General features: G+C 38.3%; 2 protein-coding genes and 2 non-coding genes across 4 annotated transcripts; 2 read left to right on the forward strand and 2 right to left on the reverse strand.

Annotated features, from left to right (window-relative positions):
- Positions 1-602: 602 nt before the first annotated feature.
- Positions 603-2,394, forward strand: LOC122652560 (peroxidase 60-like). The gene is made up of 4 exons (XM_043846346.1): positions 603-824; positions 1,028-1,207; positions 1,646-1,808; positions 1,979-2,394. The coding sequence occupies exons 1-4, from the start codon at positions 603-605 to the stop codon at positions 2,392-2,394; spliced, it is 981 nt and encodes a 326-aa protein (XP_043702281.1).
- A 167-nt stretch (positions 2,395-2,561) lies between these two features.
- TRNAA-AGC lies at positions 2,562-2,634 on the reverse strand. Its single transcript has one exon. It is a non-coding gene; the product is annotated as a tRNA-Ala (tRNA).
- Positions 2,635-13,029: 10,395 nt separating this feature from the next.
- On the reverse strand, positions 13,030-13,136 carry LOC122649329. Its single transcript, XR_006331288.1, has one exon. It is a non-coding gene; the product is annotated as a small nucleolar RNA R71 (small nucleolar RNA).
- Positions 13,137-13,353: 217 nt separating this feature from the next.
- On the forward strand, positions 13,354-15,192 carry LOC122652570. Its single transcript, XM_043846357.1, has 2 exons — positions 13,354-13,434; positions 14,320-15,192. The coding sequence occupies exons 1-2, from the start codon at positions 13,354-13,356 to the stop codon at positions 15,190-15,192; spliced, it is 954 nt and encodes a 317-aa protein (XP_043702292.1).
- Positions 15,193-21,180: the final 5,988 nt, after the last annotated feature.

Here is a 21,180-nt window from a genome sequence, read left to right on the forward strand (position 1 = left end):
CTGATAATACAACCATACTCGACCCACCCAAATCCTCCCAACTAGAATTGTCACAATTGAGGACCATCCAATCACTTAAGCCCTTTGCCCATGGCCCATCGGGAATCCCCAATTAAAATTGTTTAAAGAGCATTGTATAAAAAAAATTTTTGTTATCCATGTTGTTCGACTTTCCTGCTACCTGGTCTCGCAGCGAAGCTGGCTCAGGTTCTTGTACAAGAACCATTCTCATTCGCCCTTAGGCACACAAATGGAATCCACTCACTCACTTGGATTCCATCTGTGTGCCTTACGAGAACCTGAGCTGGACTCTCTCACAGCCAAAGAAATGGAATAATTCGTTTCCCCTTTGGGTTCACAAATAACCTCCTATTTTCTTGTATTTTCCAAAATACCCTCCTAGATTCCATTTATTTCGCTGTAAGCTCGAGTAGCAGCAAAGTTCCTGCATCCCCCGTAGCAGCAAAATTTCGTCTGCCAACACACACCATTAGTCAGGCTTTTTAGCTCCCACATATATAAATAGCAAATTAAGAGAGATCTTCCACTCTCCCACCATTCAATGACTATGCAGTTCAAAACTCAAGCAGTTCCAATAGAAAATGAAGGCTATAGCGGAAGTTACATTATTAATTGCGTTCATTCTATTGATCAGCTTCAGTGAACTGTGCTATGGTGACCTGCAAGTAGGGTTCTACAATGGAGAATGTGGATTCATAGATGTTGAGCTTATAGTGGGACAAGTCGTCGCTGCCCAAGTCTTCAGGGACCCAACCATTGTAGCTGCTCTTCTCCGATTGCAATTCCATGATTGCTTTGTTAGGGTAAGCACATCTTATCAGTTCAACCTAACTATACATTTTTGAAAGAAAAATGACCCAAAAACCTAATTAGTTGAGGGTGGTAAGCAAGTTTTGTGTGATTAGCACACATGTTTCAAATGATTTTATTACCTTCATTGGGAAATTATGAATCACTCATGATGCTTAAGTTTGCTGTCATGGTGTATTTTTGGTTCAATTAAAAGGGTTGCGACGCATCTATCCTCTTAGACGGAATTTTTACAGAGAAGGCTGCACCTGCGAACCTTAATGTGAGAGGATTCGATGTCGTTGATCAAGCAAAGGCCGCTGTGGAGAGCGCTTGCCCTGGTGTAGTTTCTTGCGCTGATATAATCGCCATGGCTGCTAGAGATGCTGTTTTCTTGGTACGTACTACGTAGTTCTTAAGATAAGAAACTCTGGCTGGTTTGGGTCAGTCAGATTCAAATTAAAAGAGTCATACCCAGTGCACAGGTTCCGCCATTGCAGGGTCTTGGGAGGGTCATAATTTATGCAGCCTTACCCCAGCTTTTGCATAGGGACTGTTTTCAGACTGGCAAGCTAGAATTATTCAATACTGACACCCTTAGTTTCTAAGTTTAAAATACCAGGTGGGATTAGGTTTATTATAGTGGATCTGTTGATCTTGTGTGGATTGGAAAATGCAAACTCTAACCCAGTCAAGATATAAACGGGGTTGGGCTTAGTCAACCCCTGTTGGGGTTTCACGCGAAAATAATTATTTCACAATGGATGTAAGAAGTCTGATGCGAAAACTCATACGGATTTGGGCACCCCTTCCTTAACGGTTAGTTTTAATGCAGGCTGGAGGAGGAAAATACAATGTACAAACAGGGAGAAGGGATGGCATGGTCTCACTTGCCAGTGAAGTAATCGATCTCCCAGGCCCTTCAATATCAGTCTCTCAAGCCATTGAAACATTTGCTATGAAAGGACTTGACCCTACAGACATGGTTCTTCTACTTGGTAGGTACTTAGGCTGTGTTTGGTATGTATTTTTGGAATGCATTCCAGATCGATTTCGCATTCTCGGATGATAAACACAGCCTTAATCTCTATCTTTCTACATCCTTTGCCATCAATCGATCACCATTTTTTTTTCTTTTTTTGTTATTTATGTTTGTGATTAATGTTAGGTGCTCATACTGTGGGGGTTGCACACTGTTCATTCTTCCAAAATCGTCTCTTCAATTTCCAGAACACAGGAAAGCCTGATCCAACCATGGACCCATTGCTAGCTTCAATCTTGAGGTTCAGATGCCAAGAGAATGGAACGAAGGACAACAGTGTTAGTCTGGACCAGAGCGAACAGAGTAGAAACATTGTAGACAATTCATATTACAAGCAATTGATGATAGGGAGAGGAATTCTAGAAATAGATCAAGAGTTGGCATTAGATCCTCAGACTAGGGATACAGTGATGTCTCTGGCAAATACTGGTGGATTTAACTTCGCTGCACAGTTTGGTGAGGCTATGGTGAAATTGGCTGCTGTAGAGGTTCTTACTGAAACTCAAGGAGAGGTTAGGAGATCATGCCGTGCCATTAACTAATCACTGACCAAATAAGAGAAGGAAATGAATTAGTTCTGATTATGTTGGTTGTTTCTTCAACTTCCATTTTGTGTATTAATTCTTGAATGTGATTGTGCGTTCAGCATGATTTCTGCTGTGAAAGAAAAAGTTCGTCACCCTCCCAAAAACCGTAAAATTAACTCAAGTGGAGATGCGGGGTATCGATCCCCGTACCTCTCGCATGCTAAGCGAGCGCTCTACCATCTGAGCTACATCCCCATATATGTTAGAATGTTTTATGTCAAAACTCAGCTTTTATAGCTCTAATTTATTGTAATTAAATTCATCAAACAAATAAAGAAAAATTGTTTTAGTTTCATGGCTCGTTATGATAAACATACGGGGGAGCGCAAGGGCCACGCACACACGGCAACTAATGAGAGCACGTTGTGGCATCTATGGGGGCGGGATTTTTGCCTTTCATGGTGGGCAAGGCCATCATTCGCCCCCAATATCGATCAATTGGTCTTCTGGGAATCTGGTGATCATGGTTTCAAGCAAACAACAAATAGATTTCCAATTGTAATAAGAAACAAAAGGATTTGAGTCTCTAAATATTGTATGTTTTAGTGTCTTCCGATCTTGTTTGGATAGTCATGTTTTGGGTTGGTCCTGGTATTCTTGGGTTTGAATGTTTTGTTTTTATTTGTTGTAAGCTCAGGTTTTTAGATCTGAGCTTCGGTCAGAGCTTTCTCTCTTTTATCCTTGATAAAAATAAAAAAAAATTTCTTAAAATTCAATATTTCTTGATGTAGTTCTTAATTTAGGCCAGCGGCAATAGGGAAGGCAAGGTTGCAGAAGAAATCGATCGCAAGGGCTGCAATGGAGGAAGAGTTGAAGATGGTTTGGAGGATATGGAGGAGGTTTGGATTGTTACGACGGAAGGTTAGGAACAGGGTGGTACGGATGAAGATTCAGGGTTGGTAAGAGCAGGGAAGTGGTGGAACACTCCAGTAGTGAGAGAGAGAGGAGAGAGGAGAGAGAATCGGATTAGGTTACGTTAGGGTTGGATTCAAATCATGACAGTTGGATTAAAAAATGCCAAATGTCATGATTGTAGGAAATAAACCATCCAAATCATACATGAATATACATGTAACAAGAGGTTTAGATTACTTATCCGGTTTGTAGACAAACCAAGGTTGATGTCGGCAACTTAAGCACTAAATATAACGTCATGAACCTAAAATTATGTTGAGAAACTTAATGGGCTTAGTCGTATCAATAGGCACTGTCCTTAAGACTGTAGACACCCCCTATGGTAGGGGTGTCAACCGGTCGGGCTCGGTCGGGTTCGATCGGGCCTAGCTGGGCTTCACCAATTTTTTAGGCTGCACTGTGTCCGACCGTTTAACCATTCAGGCTTGCATAGACTAGGCATGATACTGTTTATTTTGATCGATCAGTGTTCGATCTTTAATCAGGGCAGCCTTACATGGCTTGAAGGTGCTGAAGCTGTGTGGCAAGATTTCCCCAATAGGCAATAGCACTCAGCCCTTCAACAATTCGAAGAGGCTTTCAAGCTTTTACAGGGAGAATTATCAGAGATAAATTGGGGTTTGTGCCTTTGTGGGTAAATACTTTAATATATCTTCTAACTTCTGTCAGTAGATATCTTGTCATTTCTAATCATTATTAATTAGTATTATATAAATCGATATATATTAGTCAAATACACATTCACGTGTTCAGGGCCCATTAATATCTTAAGTCTTAACCATAAAAAGATCATTTGCAACAGATTTTCGTCAAGGAGTCGGGCTGACCGTCGGTCTTTTAGTATACACCGGGAACGACCGATTAATAATCGGTCAGTTCTCAAGCCTGGCATGTTTGCAAATCGATTGTGTCAGTCTTGGTTTTTCATCGGTCGGTACGGATCAGCTCTGCCGGTGCAGGTCTATAATTGACACCCCTACCCTATAATGCAAGACAGGTTCTTGCGAATTAGCCTCTAAGATAAAACAACCCTTGGCCCCTCAAATAGTCGTTGCACTCGCACACTGACCGGATCCCATCAAGTTAAATTCAGGTTGTGCTCAGTTAATAATAGGAATGGAATAACAGGACTTCTCGCTACAATAAAAAGCTAGAAGTAAAACTTGAGAGAGACTTGAGAGAAAATGAATACAAAAGAGAGTGTGTAACAACACTTGTAATTCTCATACAAAGTGTCCAAAAGCATCCTCTATATATAGAGGTGAAGGACCCCTTGGAGACACCCTTCCCAAGGGATGTGTCCCTTCAGAAGACAACAAAAAAGTCAACACCATATCCCTTAAAGACACCCTTCCCAAGGGATGTGTTCCTTCAAGAGACACAATTGACTTCGATCAAAACCAACCAATGTTGAATAGAACTGGAACACATAGAGGTATTTTGAAATTTCATTTTCTTAAAAATACAACAATCCCCTACAAGTTACAAAATACCGACAAAACGAAAAACGGAATGACTGAGAACATTAGAACACTAGGACGCCCCTTTGTAGATGTCTTTAGGATTTGAATCTACACTAGGTCATCGATGATCTGGATCCAGTCGATGAAGCAGTGGATTCGGTTGATGATCCGCTTGATCAAGTCATAGGTTTTGCAGTTTGTCAAGCTCTCGACCATATTTTTTACTATGCAGAATTCTGTTGAATAAGCGAATGTTGCATCACTAACAACATAAGTAGATAGAGGTCCAGGTGAAGCAGTCAATTATGCAGAACTGCAATAGTAGATTAAGAAGTGGATGTTGCAGTGGCTCTCAGAGGGTTAGGATAAAGGGCAAGACTTGCTTCTTATTTTTCCTTCACCCTTCATCTGTTTGCGAGCTGCGAGCAAGGCTGCCTTTAGGTAGGGAAAGAAAAGAAGCCAGTAGGTCCTTTTCCACGTGACCGCTAACTCATGAGCAAAGCCGCATTTTGCCACCCGTCATGCAGAATGAGAGGATCTTCACTAAAAGCCAGTTCTATTAGCGGACACTATGGACAACTCACTCTGCCATGACAACAAAGAAAGCCGCACTATCTCCTTACAACTTTGCCTGCTGCCCTTCGATGGTATAGTAGGATGGATAGCAAAGCCGCCTTCAGCCCTTCGGTTAGTAAGCCCTCTTCGAGCCCTGGACTGAGCATTTCCAAGAAAGACACAAGTAGTTGCCCTAGGAGACAATTTCTCTCTTAATTGCGTAGGAATATGAACAAAACGTGTGCATCCAAACACTCGCACCTATAGGTTCTGCCCCAGTAAGAAGTTTGTGAGGTGCCGCTGTAGCTTCTTCCCCATCTAGAAAGAGATGTCCCTTCTTTATGCACATCTATATACATAGCCAGACACAAAGGTGTACAATCCGGTCAAAATCTTCTGTTAACAAGCCACGTTATAGAGTATGGGTGAAGTCAGACTTCTTGAACCTTTTCTAATTGGTGTAGCCGACTGTGTAGTCATCCACACAATTGACTTTGATCATTTTGAGTGGTTTCACAAAGATCTCCAGGTATCACTGGAATCTTCAACTGACCCCAAGATAGAGGAGACTTGAATCTTCAAGAACATTGGCACTACATGCCTAGATCTAGTGGGGCCCATGACACCGAATCTAGTTGGGGACCGTGCAAGTTAAACTAAACAATCACATTTAATCATATAACGTATGGATCAAAACATTCCTTTGAGTCATAAACTCATCTAACTATAAAAGGTAGCCATTCAAAGATCCACAAGCATCAATCATTTATGACTGCAGAAACATACATGGGTTAGGGGTATAAATTCAAATCCATCAAAACTTAGAGTTAATCATTCAAAATCCCCATAAAACTCATATCTTGGGTAGTAACATTGTTGGCACCTACTTAAAATTATTTACAGACATCCATTAACACACTTAAACATATCCAATATAATGACCTTATCTAAACTGTAAGAAATAAAAAAAAAGTCCTCCTCCTTAATCCGTAAGGTCCTGTTCAGTCACAATTCCTATACCCTCACCTTCTGCTCCTTGATTTGTGAAAACATTTAACAATAATGGGATGATCTTTACAACCCAGTGAGCAAGATAAACAAGCATGTATAACTATACATATACATATAAGCCATAACTAGTCCTAGGGCAACATACATCATGCATCATTTTCATCTTTCTTTAAAAAATTCATGTGTTACCCAATTCCATTCGTAGCCTTAGCTTCAACTTCCCTTGGGAGTGGTATCCTTTTATGTTGGGTTGTATCTTGGCAAAAACCTCAACACCCCTCATAGCCTTTATGTTAAGTCATAAGTTGGCTTTAGCCTTGATGCCTCTCATTCAATTCATGTCGAGTCACGTTTTGACCTTAGCCTCAATGTCTCTTATGACACCATTTCATATCATCCCGAGTCGTCTAGTGGCTTAGGGCTTCGAATGATTTTCTTTCCTTATTCTTAAACATTCAATAGGTACTAAACGTACATTCTCATAAACCTTTCTTAACATTACTATAAACTTGTACATGATACATAGGGAGTATAACATAGTTGTATGCATAATAAGAGTACATAACATTCATTCCATTCCTTTATCCCATAGTCTCATGTAATCATACATTTGTTCAGCCATCCGCATCATAATAGACATAGGGGAAATACACATTGTATCATCATAAATCAAAACTTTGCATTTAAATTTTCACTCATAGTCCATCATTCAAACATTCCTATCATTCTACCCATTCACCATAAACAAAATGCATAATTAACATCACTGTCACATTGAGTCTTTATACTTACATCCAATATACCTACCATGTGTGCATAATTCATGAATGGCAAAAAGCATAGCATTCATTCATTCCAGTTATCATTCATACATGCATAGCCTATTAGCTACATGTCCTAACATAATTGAGTGTCGTTACTCACCTTCAAACGCTTGCCAATCTTTCGACTTTAAATCAATCTTTGAGTGGGCCTAAGGGTCACCAAAGCATCAAATCAATACATAGTTTTTGGTATCCAAAGACTGATCAATTAAAGGAACAAAGTCATGCAAAGACTTCTCTAAAAAGTTAAATTTAATTTTTTGGGACCATTCTACCAAGGGTACCGGTCGACCGGTTGGTTCACTGCCTGTATGGACCGATCATCCAGTCCACAGGGCAGAGATGCCCGAAAATGCTGAAACTTCATAGGGTTCTTTCCCAAAGTTGGGGGTTTTGCTTCTAACCCTCAAAGCTCGAATGTTAGAATCGAAAACCATCAAATTAAGCTTTCAAAACATTCTAAATTACTCAATCAACTCAAGAAAGATCAAACAATAAAACCAAAATGGGTATACCTTCTTTTTCAATGAAAACCCCCCAAATTATAGGGTTCTTTACCTCAAACCTCAATCAAATTAGGAAAACTCTTTAATCCATTATCATTCTTGCTTTCTAACAATATAGACAAGACGTTCAAACCATCAATAGCATGAACCATCACTTGGTTTCAAAATCAAAACACTTCCAAGCTCTCATACCATGAAAACTTTCCAAAAATCTTCCAAAAACGAAAATAACTCTTCCTAACTTGCAATACCTATTACAACAACAAAGAAAACTCTAAGATAAGCCATTTGAACATCAATCTAAGAAACTCAAACACAAAATAGCTATCTAAGAGGAATCCACATGAAAAATCCATGTTCCAATACCTCAAAATCTCTTGTAGAACTTCACCTCTTCAATCCTTCACTCCATTGATTACATCTTCAATCCTAAGTCTTTAATCCATTGATTCCACCTTGTTTCCTTCCTTTTCAAGCTATTTTCCTCTCTTTTCACTCTCTTTCTCTATTTTGGTAAGATTGAGAAGAAACCTAGCTATGAAAAATAACCTCTCCATAAGGATTACTTATACATAGTGGCAAACTTGTAAATACTAGGACTCCTTAAAAGAATACCCATAAAATCAATCTAAAAGTCTTTACCCTAAACCTTCCAACCAATAGTGACTCATTTAAAGGTAGCAAGTTAGGGTCTTTTTCATTGTCCCTGGTTCTCTAGCCTAATAAAGGACTCGACCAAAAATCACTTAAAATGAACCAAGACATGAACCATCAAAAACAAACAATAAATCAATATCATAAGTGAACCCAATAATATATATAACATATACCTAGGTCACCTAAACACATATCTTCCATCATTAACCATAGTGAATGAAAATACAATCATAGTATATAAAATTACATAATAGTCTATAAAATATAATCAAGGGCTATAAAATAACATACATATCCATATAGGACCATCAATTGCACATATGCCCAAAAATCATCATAAATCAAGGAAAATCATAAATATATGATAATTTTAACATAGTCTAGCAACATCATGCATTAGGATCGGTCCCCCTTCAGTCCAGTCCAGTCATTCAGTAAATTCAACATTAAAGAATTAATAAATCAACAGTTCTAGGATCGGGGTATTATAGGCACAATAATCTCCTTCTAGTTTTCCCTTGATCATTGAAAACCTTTAAAACAACATCAATACTCTACAATAACCAATCTTGAGCTTTTCTTCGTTAATGGAGCACCACCACACACATTCTCACTTCAATGGGCCTTCAACAATGTTAATAATAGATGATGGAGTGATTTCAATGCATTTTTTGGAAGGGTTCACTCTCTATTTCCTTCTTCTTTATGAATACGAGCTTCTTCTCACTGTTCTGTTCTTACAGAGTTCTTCTTCTTTTTTTGAGAATTTGATAGGTCATGAAGCTCAAATAGAGATCGAATAGCTAAGATTTAGAGCTTCAAAGATCGGCTAACCAAAAAATACCAAAAGGAATCTTTACGCAACTGTATTGTGCTGTGGCAATGCACAGAACCTAGGGACCATGAGAGATACACAAGATCTCATCAAATAGTATCAATCAGATGCACATCGAGTAGTGTGGCACCATGAAGTCGTCGAATGACATTTCGTGCCGTGGTTGGTTTGTCCCCTTCCTAAGGGATGTGTCTCTTCAAGAGACACAACTGACCTCGATCAAAACCAACTAGTGTCGAACAAAATCGAAACATATAGAGATTTTTTTAAACTTCATTTTCTAAAAATACAACAATGATTTTAAAGGGGTCTATGATGCCATTTCACTGCCTCTCAAATATAAACCTAAAGCTGTAAACTTCCTCCATGGGGTACCATGTTCTTATGCCAATTGTAGTTTCCATATCTACACTGAGAGGGGGTGAATCAGGGTATAACAAATCTTTCTAATTTTTACTCCCAACCGTGCAACACTAAATGAACTGTTAGCCTATAACACCCAACTACTTGCCACTGCGCTTGCTTGTATAAACAACCACACACTATTCACATGCACACCCGTACTAGAACCACCATATGGCCAGGCATACCAAGTGTGCACCCCATCCTGCAGAACACAACACTTCTGAACTAATACAAGAACAGTACACAAGATATATGTGGTTCGACAAGTTACCTACATCCACGGAGAAATACCCTAACCGGTGTTTTGTATTTACTCAATACAGTCTGTGGATTCAACTGCAACTACAGTCCAGGTGATGAAACACCTGCTTTCACCTAAGCACCCACTCAGGCTAAGGCACCTACCCTCTTCAAATCAAGCATCCAATTAACTGATTACAATGTATATGAATAAAAAACAAAGTAAATGCAAGTCCCACCCCCTTTCAACATATACCATAGATTTATCAATAGTATTCAATCTATGAAAAAATACAAAAGACTTAAAAGTTTGAAGTTATCCCCTTGCCAATATCATTTTGAGTGGCTTCACAAAGATCTCCAAGTATCACTGGAATATTCAACTGACCCCAAGATAGAGGAGGCTTGAATCTTCAAGTACACTAGCACAATAATCCCTTTTTGCTTTCACTTGTTCATTGAAAAGCTTCAAAACACATCAATACACAACAACCAACAATCTTGAGCTCTTCTGCTTCAATGGAGCACCAATACACACATTCTCATTTCAATGGGTCTTCAATAATAATCATCATAATCGATGATGGAGTGATTTCAATACATTTTTGGCAAGGGTTTACTCTCTATTTCCTTATTCCTCATGAACCCGAGCTTCTTCTCACCATTCTGTTCTTAAAGAGATCTTCTTCTCATTTTTCTGAGAATGATGATAGATCATAGAGCTCAAATAGAGATCAAACGGCTAAGATATAGAGCTTCAAAGATAGGCCAACCAAAAAATTCCAAAAGGAATCTTTGCACAAGTGTATTGTGCTCTAGCGATGCACAGAACCTAGGGACCATGAGAGGTACACCAGATCTCATCAAATAGTGTCCATCAGATGTGCATCGAGTAAGGTGGCATCATAAAGTCGTCAGATGACATTTCATGCGGTGGTTGGTTCATACCCTTCCTATGGGATGTGTCCCTTCAAGAGATGTTAGGCATATTTTATATCTCATTTTAATGCATTATTTACTGTCATATTATTCCAAGAACAGTGCTACTCAGGTATTTTTTTGTCATTTTTTAGGTTTAGGGACATTTTGGTCAAAGTGGAGAATACATGTCTAATTGGACCATTAAACGCCAAGCTACAAGGTTGAAGAATTCAGTTGGGTTAGCTTTCCAATGCGTAGCGTCGAAAATCACTTGATTACGAGCCAATTCGAGTTTAGAGAAGAAGAAGAGAGAGAAACATCAAGCATAGGGGCATAATGGTAATTTTGTCAAATCGAGAATCTTTCAAAAAATATTCGATATTGGGCTCATGTTGTCCATTTAGGGCCGATGAAAAGATATCATCAAAAGGAGGAAGTCGACTAAGTTTGGAATTTTGGTTGAATTTTTTATTTAAATAAATAAATTAAATTAAATTTCTCAAATCTTCCACTTCCTCTCTAATCTCCCACGGTCTTCTCTCTCCTCCTGTCAGATTCTCTCATCTCTCCTATCTCCTTCCCATCTCTCATTCACAAGCTCTCTCTCCCCCATATCATTCCCATCTTCACCGCACCCGAGCTGGCTCCTTTTCATTCCTTTATTTTTCTTTTTAGTTTTAATTCTACGTTCTAGACAAACAGCAGCAGCAATGTCCTTTTGAATACAGCAGTAGCAAGTTTTTCTTTCTTCTTAGTTATGGTTTTGTAATTTTATATGGTTAGTTCTCATTCGTATGCAAGCTCTATCTCTTCTAATCTCATCATTGCTTCCTCTTTAGATCTTGTTTTTAGATCTCTTTTTAGAATAGATTTTTTTTTTTTTTTTTTAGATCTATGTATTAGGTTCATCGTATGTAATTTTAATTTCTAGATTGGTTGTTGGGTTAATTTTATCTCCCTTCCTCTTCGATCTTATGTGTAATTTTTATTTAGTACCTTTGTAATTTGTTCGTCAGTATTGAGGAGCGGCGAGTTCAAGTGACGATGTTAAAGTGAATGGAATTGTCTTCATTGGAGTTATTCGAATCAGCTAAGTTCTTCTATTCTATTTAATTTTATTTGTTTATTTTTTTATTATTTAATTTTTAGTTTTTAATCTTTTAATTAGTTTTAGTTCTTTTAATTTATTTAGATTACTCAGCCATTAATTAGTGTGCTCTGCCTAAGTGGAAATTGGATTAATCACCTCCCTGTGTTTGACCCATAACTGTGATTGACCCGTACGCTTGTGGTATATTTTAAACTCAAACAAGAGACACAATTGATTTCGATCAAAACTTACCAGTGTCGAACAAAGCCGGAACCCATAGAGGTATTTTGAAATTTTCTTTTCTTAAAATACAACAATGATTTTAAAGGGGTATGTGATGCCATTTCACTGCCTCTCAAGTCTAAACCCGCAGCTATAAAACTTCCTCCCGGTGGTACCAAGCTCTGATACCAATTGTAGTTTCCAGATTGACACTGAGAGGCGGGGTGAATCAAGATTTAACAAATCGTTCTAATTTATACTTCCAACTGTGCAGCACTAAATAAATTGTTAGCCTGTAAACCCAATTGCTTGTCCTTGTGTTCGACCTGTAGGTTTGATTGACCCATACACTCGTATTATTTTAAACTTAAACAAGTTTTTGGCATCGTTGCCAGGGAGGCGACTTAATTCAGTTTTTAACTGATTCAGAGTACTTTTGCATTATATTTAAAAGAAAAAAAAAAAAAAAAGGAAGTTTGTGCATTACTATTTTGCTTGTTTGATTTTTATGTTGCATGAGTGTTTAGATCAAAAATTCTAAGCATCGTTTAGAAACAATAGAGAGACCAATCATGGGTGAAGAATAACCTAAAAACCTTCCGGACCATTTCTATTTCGCTCGAATGGTACAACCATCATGTATTCATCTGCCGGCTGCCCAAGGAAATAATTATGAATTAAAATCCTAATTCATTAGTATGTTGTCCCATTTTCATAGGTTGGCATTTGAGGATGCCTATCTTTTCCTTAGGGAGTTTGAGGAAGTCTGTGTCCTCATTAAGATGCAACAACTTATAGATGATGCTGTAAAGCTGAGATTCATTATTTTTTCATTCAAGGATGGAGCCAAGAAATGGCTTTACAGTTTGCCTAGAGATTCTATTACTACATGGGATCAATTTACTATTGTCTTTCTAAAAAAATCTTTCATTTGCATAAAACGAATAAGATCAGCAATGACATTTTTCAATTTAGGCAAAAGCCAAATTAATCATTTTGCAAACTCATGGAGAGATTCAAATATTTACTCCAAGAGTGCCCTCACCATGGTCTTGATATGTGGCATCTTTGCCAAATAATTTATGAGGGAATTGATTACCATACCAAGCAAATGTTGGAATCCATGTGCCCCCAGGAATTCACATCATTCACAGATGAAAACGATGCTTGGGACTTTTTGGTCGACCTGGCTGAAAAGGCTCGTGAATGGGAATCAACTTAGGAGAGTGAGAGAACAGCGTCAGGAAAGAGTTTCTTTGCTGAGGGAGTTATGGCCAAAGAGGCTCAGTTGGATAATCTTATTAAGAGACTAGAGGCTATAGTTGTTAAGGGACCTTCCCAAGTCAACCAGGTAAACCCCATTGTTCCTATATGTAGCTGGTGCCAATATCTAGCCCATGTGATGGAGAAATGCCCCCATAGCTCTGGTATGAATGGTAGTCATGAGAACGTTAATACTGTTTTTTTATACAATCCCTATAGCAATACTTACAATCCTGGGTGGAGGAACCATCCCAACTTCTCATGGAACTAGGGCAATAACCAAGTAGGAGTAGGTCCATATAATTTCCAGCCTCAAAGTTAAGGTCAGTTTGCTCCCCAGCAGGCTAACCAAAGGTTTCTCCCCTCATTCAATAACATTAGACCACCTCCCCCACCACCTTAATTTGTAAATCAGCAACTCCCTAGGTTCACGAAAGGTGGTGACTCATCCAAGATTAGTTCCATGGAAAAGAACATGGAGCTTCTTATGAGTATTTTTATGACTAGTCAACACAACTTGGAAAAACAAATTTCCCAACTTGCCAATACTTTACATGAAAGGGGAAAAGGGAAAATGCCAAGTCAACCTGACCCCAATCCAAGGAATTTAATTCAGTACTCTACAACCAATCAGAGTCCACAGAAATCAAATTCTTCTAATCAATGCAATGCTATTTATGCATTGAGAAGTGGACATGAGTATCTCTAGGATAGCCCAAAAAAACCAAATTCCACATCCCCTACTGGCCATCCTGTTGTAGTGAGTGATCAGTCTCCCATTCCAGGTTTGTCTGATGAATATAAAGTTGAGAGTAAGGAGCAGCCTAATGAGCAACCAGAGAGACTTTATGTTCCTAAGGCCCCCTTTCCCAAAAGGCTTGTGAATAACAAGAACACTACTACCTTGGATAAAGTTTTAGAAGTTTTCAACCATGTTCAAGTTAATATTCCATTGTTAGATGCCATCACTTAGGTACCCGCTTATGCTAAAGTCCTCAAAGACTTATTCACTCAAAAGCGGAAAACAAAAGTGCCCAAGAAAGCTTTCTTGGCTACCAATGTTAGCTCTGTTTTTTCCCAACATATGATGGCTAAATGCAAGGATCCTGGCTACCCTACTATTTCTTGTGTCATTGGTAACACTAAAATTGACCATACCCTTCTTGATCTTGGAGTTAGTGTCAATCTCTTGCCATACTCTATGTACCAACAATTAGGGTTAGGAGACCTTAAACCAACCACTATCACACTTCAATTGGCAAACAGGTCCGTCAAGATTCTCGAAGGAATGATTGAAGATGTTTTAATCAAGGTTATCAAGGTTGGGGAATTTTTTCTTCCTGTGTATTTTATTATCTTGGACACCCAACCTGTCTCCAACATCAGAGACCAAATCTCAATCATCCTTGGAAGGCCGTTCCTTACTACCAGTGATGCTTTGATTAATTGTAGGAATGGTCACATGAAACTTTCTTTTGGTAACACATCTGTTGACTTTAATATTTTTAAATTGGATAAGCAACCAACTTTGAATGAGGATGTTCACATGATTCATGAAATACCTTATTGGATTGAGACTAATTTTGACATTGATTTTGACTCGAGATTCAATGAGTGTATGGAGCAATTGGGCGACACTGATGATGATTTCTTCTCTGAGGTCTATAGTTTGCAAACTCTTTTGGAACCAATTGGACCCTTGTCCACCTCGCTGCCCAAGCCTTCCATTGAGGAGCCACCCAAGCTCAACTTGAAGGTGCTACCATCACACCTCAGATATGCTTTCTTAGGCCAGAATCAAACTCTCCCTATTGTTATTGCGTCTGAGTTAACCCTAAGTCAATAAACGGAGTTAATCAATTTGCTAAAAAAAAATAAGGAAGCAATAGGATGGACCATAGCTGACATTAAAGGAATTAGCCATTCTATTGTGCAACATCATATCAATGGAACCTCAAAGAAGAGTTAATCCTGTAAAAGAAGCCATGCAGAAAGAGATTTTGAAATGGCTGGATAACGGGATCATCTATCCCATTTCTGATAGCCAATGGGTTAGCCCAGTCCAAGTTGTGCCAAAAAAGTATAGAATCACAGTAGTCAAAACTGCCAACAATGAATTACTCCCAACCCGTATCCAAATCGGTTGGTGTGTTTGTATTGACTATCGTAAGCTGAATGCAGCCACTTGGAAGGATCATTTTCCCTTGCCTTTTATTGACCAAATGCTGGAACGCTTGGCTGGTCATGAGTATTATTATTTTCTAGATGGATATTCAGGATACAATCAGATTCCAATTACCCCTAAGGATCAATAGAAAATGACGTTCACATGCCCCTTTGGTACCTTTGCATATCCTTGTATGCCATTCAGGTTGTGTAATGCTCCAACCACTTTTCAACATTGTATGATGAGTATTTTCTCAGATATGGTGGAGAACTTTCTTGAAGTCTTTATGGATGATTTCTCCATTCATAGTTCCACCTATTCTGAGTGTCTCCACCATCTCCGATTGGTCTTAGAAAGGTGTAGGGAGAAAAATCTGGTTCTTAATTGGGAAAAGGGCCATTTCATGGTTAAAGAAGGCATCATTCTAAGCCATTTGATTTCCAAAGAGAGGATCAAAGTAGATAAAGCCAAGGTGGACCTTATCGTCAATCTACCGCCCCCTAAAACTATAAAAGATGTTAGAGATTTCTTGGGGCATGGCTTTTACAGATGATTTATCAAGGACTTTAGCATAGTCGCTAGACCCCTAGCCAATCTGTTGGCCAAGGACCAAGCCTTTGTCTTCTCCAAGGAATGCCTTGAGAGTTTTGAGCTTATGAAAAGAGCGTTGACCACTAACCCCATCATTCATGCCCCTGTTTGGACTGAACCTTTTGAATTGATGTGTGATGCTTCTGATTTTGTTATTGGTGCTATATTAGGGAAAAGAATCAACAAGTTGCCCCATGTCATTTACTATGGAAGTAGGACCCTAAACGATGCACAGTTCAATTACACTACCACTGAAAATGAATTCTTAGCTATTGTGTTCGCGTTGGAGAAGTTTAGGTCCTACTAGATTGGATCACATGTAATCATTTACACTAATCATGCTGCCCTCAAATATCTCTTAGTAAAGAAGGATGCTAAGGCCCATCTCATTCATTGGGTCTTACTACTTCAAGAGTTTGACTTAGAGATATGGGATAAGAAAGGGACAGAAAACTCTGCGGCGGATCACCTTTCCGGATTACCCAATGCTTTGATTGATGAATCCCTAGTGAATGAGAATTTCCCTGAAGAGCAATTGATGGGAGCATCTAGTGAACCATGGTTCGCTGACATAGTGAATTATTTGGATATAGTTGCGATACATGATCATTGGTCCATCCAAGATAAGTATCGGTTTCATTCACAGATCAAGTATTACTTTTGGAATGATCCATACTTATTTAAGACTTGTTTGGATCAGATTATCCGACGTTATGCTCCCGATCATGAACAGCTTATTATCTTATCTTTTTGCCATGATCAAGCTTGTGGGGGACATTTTGGTCCTAAGAAGACAGCGGCCAAAGTCTTGCAATGTGATTTTTATTGGCCAACTCCTTTTAGGCATGCATTTGATTATTGCAAGGCTTGTCGAGCATGTCAGTCTTTGGGTCGTGTGACCAAGCGGAACATGATGCCCCTCAACTCGATTTTAGTAGTTAAAATTTTTTATGTGTGAGGTATTGATTTTATGGGAACATTCCCGAACTCTTTTGGGAATCTGTATATTTTGTTGGCGGTAGAATATGTTTCCAAATAAATAGAGGCCATAGCTTGTAAATCCCCCACAAAGTGGTGGTCAAGTTTCTTAAAGAGCATGCCTTTTCCCGCTTTGGTACACCATGTGCTTTAATTAGTGATAGGGGTAAACATTTTTACAATAGACCCTTCGAGGCCCTAATGAAGAAATATGAAATCACCCATAAATTGGCCACCCCTTATCACCCCCAAACTAGTGGCCAAGTGGAAGTGTCTAATAGGCAAATCAAACAAATCTTGAAGAAAACCGTTAATTCCAACCACAAGGATTGGTCTAACCAATTGGTAGATGCCTTGTGGGTTCATCGGACAGTGTACAAGATCGATCTTGGTCAATCTCCTTGCTGCCTGGTGTATGGGAAAGCATGGCATCTACCGGTTGAGTTAGAACACAAAGTATTTTCGGCCATCCAGAAATTGAATTTTGATCTGTCTGATGCTGGTGCACATAGACAACTCCAACTATCTGAGTTGGAGGAAATTAGAAATGATGCCTATGACAATGCTCGGATTTAAAAGGCAAAAATCAAAGCATTCCATGATAAACATATTCTCTAAAAATCATTTCAAGTAGGCGACAAGGTCTTGCTTTATAATTCAAGATTGCATCTTTTCCCAGGTAGGTTGAGATCCCGTTGGGATGGCCCATATATTGTTCATAAAGTGTTCCCACATGGTGCTATTGAGGTTTTTAATCTAGGAAATAGTGAGATCTTCAAGGTCAATGGTCAACACTTGAAGCCATTCATTGATATGTCATCTGCAACTATGGGATAGGTCATGGATCTCCATGAGCCTCTCTACTCTGATGATGATTGATCGCCTGTGGTAACATCCCTCTTCTTTGTCTATTTTTTTCCTTTCATGCTTTGAGGACATTGCATATTTTAAGTATGGGTGTTGTGAGTTTATTTGTGAGTCCTTTTTTTAGTTTATGTTAGAGTTTGTAGCCTCTTTGATTTATTTTTGAAAGATTTTGAGAATATCCAAATACTCTACACTTTGAAATAATAAAAATTCCGTAATGAGGAAGGGAATTGAAATATATTTCAAGGTGGGATTTTAAAATAATTAAGTAAAATCAAAAGCATTGTCTACTGAGAGAGCCGATTTTTTTAGTCGTCTTATTTACATGGGTTTTGGTTAGGAGTTAAGGCTGGACCATGGCACATTTCCATGATATAGTTGATTGAAAAAGACAAAAAATAAGTTGTTCTCTAATCCAGTCTTGACTTGTAGCTTATTTGGCTTGAGTAAGTAAGACCAAGGGATGTTTTACACCTAATTCCTTTAAGCCGTCTGGTTTGAGAGTAATTGGCCTAAAGCTCGCTATAAGAGCCAAGAAAGCTTAAGAGGTCAAGACATTGCACAGATTGGAGTAGAATCAAAAAACAAATTCTAAGTTTGAACTCATATTGCATCAATTTCTAAACCCACGAAGTAGAAATCAAAAGATATATGCACTGAGAATCTATTCCAACACTACTTAGTAACATGGGTGTTTGGTGCAAGCTCTGCATGTCATTCAAGCCAAACGTAGTAGAGGAACATTTGAGTTCAATACTTGGAAATACATGGTAAAGTAAAATTGAGATTGTGCATGTGTTTAAAGGTTCTACTAAACTCCGAGCTAAAGTCTTTTGTCTCCTAGATGACCTACTTGATCTAATCTCGAGGGAAAAATAGTGTGACCAACCTAAATCCCAAAGTTTCCCTAATTTAGACGTATAACAGTTCTCTAACTCAGAGTGGGATAATAAAATTCAAGTGTGGGGGAATATCTAGAAAATCTCAAAGTAAGTTGTTTTTATCTTGGGGTTGCATTCTCTACCTTGACCATAGTATGGATTTACAATTGAAATTTGTGTGTATATTTACTGTAAACACTCACGAGACACAACTTGTCCACTAGGGATAACCTAGGGGTTTAAAGACTTGTTGCATGTGCCAAGTGCAATCATGATTTCGACGAAAGTGAGTTTGGTTGTGTTTTGCTTTCTTAGATTTTCTTTTTGTCGAGGATAAGCAAAATTCAAGTATAGGGTATTTGTTAGGCATATTTTATACCTCATTTTAATGCATTATTTACTATCATTTTATTTCAAGAACAGTGCTACTCGGGTATTGTCTGTCATGTTTTAGGTTTAGAGACATTTTGGTCAAAGTGGAGAATACATGTCTAATTGGACCATCAAACGCCAAGCTACAAGATTGAAGAATTCAGTCGAGTTAGCTTTCCAATGTGTAGCATCGGAAATCACTTGATTAAGAGCCGATTCGAGTTTAGAGAAGAAGATAGAGAAACATCAAGCATAGGGGCATAATGGTAATTTTGTCAAATCAAGAATCTTTCAAAAAATATTCGATATTAGGCTCATGTCGTCTAAAATTTAAGATGATGCAACTTTAATTCTCGGACTGGGTCCATCCGGGGCCAGGATAAAAAGATATCATCAAAAGGAAGAATTCAACTAAGTTTGAAATTTGGGTTGAATTTTAGATTTAAATAAATAAATTGAATTCAATTTCCCAAATCTCCCACTTCCTCTCTAATCTCTCACGGTCTTCTCTCTCCCACTTCCTCTCGGATTCTCTCATCTCTCCTATCTCCTTCCCATCTCTTTTTCACGAGCTCTCTCTCCACCATATAATTCCCATCTTCACCGCACTCGAGCTGGCTCCCTTTCATTCCTTTGTTTTTCTTTTTAGTTTCAATTTTATGTTCTAGACAAATAGCAGCGGCAATGTCCTTTTGGATACAGCAGTAGCAAGTTTTTCTTTCTTCTCAGTTCTGGTTTTTTTATTTTATGTGGTTAGTTCTCATTCAACAGCAAGTTCTATCTCTCCTAATCTCATCTTTGCTTCCTCTTTAGTTCTCGTTTTTAGATCTCTTTTTAGAATAGATTTGTTTTTTTTAATTTTTAGATCTATGTATTGGGTTCATCGTGTGTAATTTCAATTTCTAGATTAGTTGTTAGGTTAATTTTATCTGCCTTCCTCTTTGATCATATGTGTACTTTTTATTTAGCATTTTCGTAATTTATTCGTCGGTATCGAGGAACGACGAGTTCAAGTGATGGTGCTAAAGTGAATGGATTTGTATTCATTGGAGTTATTCGAATCAGCTAAGTTCTTCTATTCTATTTAATTTTATTAGTTTATTTTTTTATTATTTAATTTTTTGTTTTGTTCTTTTAATTAGTTTTAATTCTTTTAATTAGTTTAGATCACTCAGCCATTAATTATTGTGCTCTGCCTAAGTGAAAATTGGATTAATCAACTCCCTGTGTTCGACCCGTAACTGTGATTGACCCGTACGCTTGTGGTATATTTTAAACTCAAACAAGAGACATAATTAACTTCGAACAAAACTTACCAGTGTCGAACAAAATCGGAACCCATAGAGGTATTTTGAAATTTTCCTTTCTAAAAATACAACAATGATTTTAAAGGGGTATGCGATGCCATTTTACTGCCTCTCAAGTCTAAACCCGAAGCTGTAAAACTTCGTCCCTGGGGTACCAAGCTCTGATACTAATTGTAGTTTTCAGATTGACACTGAGAGGCGGGGTGAATCAAGGTTTAACAAATCGTTCCAATTTATACTTCCAACTGTGCAGCACTAAATATACTGTTAGCCTGTAAACCCAACTGCTTGTCACTGAGCTTTCTTGTGCAAACAAACACAAACTATTCATATGCACACTCGAACTACAACCACCATGTCGCCAGGCATACCAGGTGATCGGGTCATGATTATTCATGAAAGTGTTATTTAATTTTTTATTTTAACTAGATATTCATAGTCAAATTGAATTCACTTAGTCATTTTTATGATTGTAGGATTCTAATAGAGTACCACAAGTGTTTGGTTGCATCAGAGAATGCCAGACAATGTCTGGGTTGCACAGGTTTGACAAGAAGCAGAGATATAAGAGTGGCATGCACATAGGTTCACTTTGAAGGCAAGATGACCTGGGAAAACAGTGGAATATGGTATTTGTACTTGCATATATGTGTAGTGCTCGGAGTTGTGAT

Source organism: Telopea speciosissima, chromosome 1, assembly GCF_018873765.1.
Source record: "Telopea speciosissima isolate NSW1024214 ecotype Mountain lineage chromosome 1, Tspe_v1, whole genome shotgun sequence".
NCBI classification, from domain to species: domain Eukaryota; kingdom Viridiplantae; phylum Streptophyta; class Magnoliopsida; order Proteales; family Proteaceae; genus Telopea; species Telopea speciosissima.

Excerpts from the sequence above, each read along its gene's own strand:
- LOC122652570 (XM_043846357.1), top strand. The coding sequence starts at position 13,354 with ATGGCCAAAGAGGCTCAGTTGGATAATCTTATTAAGAGACTAGAGGCT. Across the intron at positions 13,435-14,319 it reads GACCTTCCCAAGTCAACCAG|GTACCCGCTTATGCTAAAGT; the intron begins GTAAACCCCATT and ends GCCATCACTTAG.
- LOC122652560 (XM_043846346.1), top strand. The coding sequence starts at position 603 with ATGAAGGCTATAGCGGAAGTTACATTATTAATTGCGTTCATTCTATTG. Across the intron at positions 1,208-1,645 it reads CTAGAGATGCTGTTTTCTTG|GCTGGAGGAGGAAAATACAA; the intron begins GTACGTACTACG and ends GTTTTAATGCAG. Across the intron at positions 1,809-1,978 it reads AGACATGGTTCTTCTACTTG|GTGCTCATACTGTGGGGGTT; the intron begins GTAGGTACTTAG and ends GATTAATGTTAG.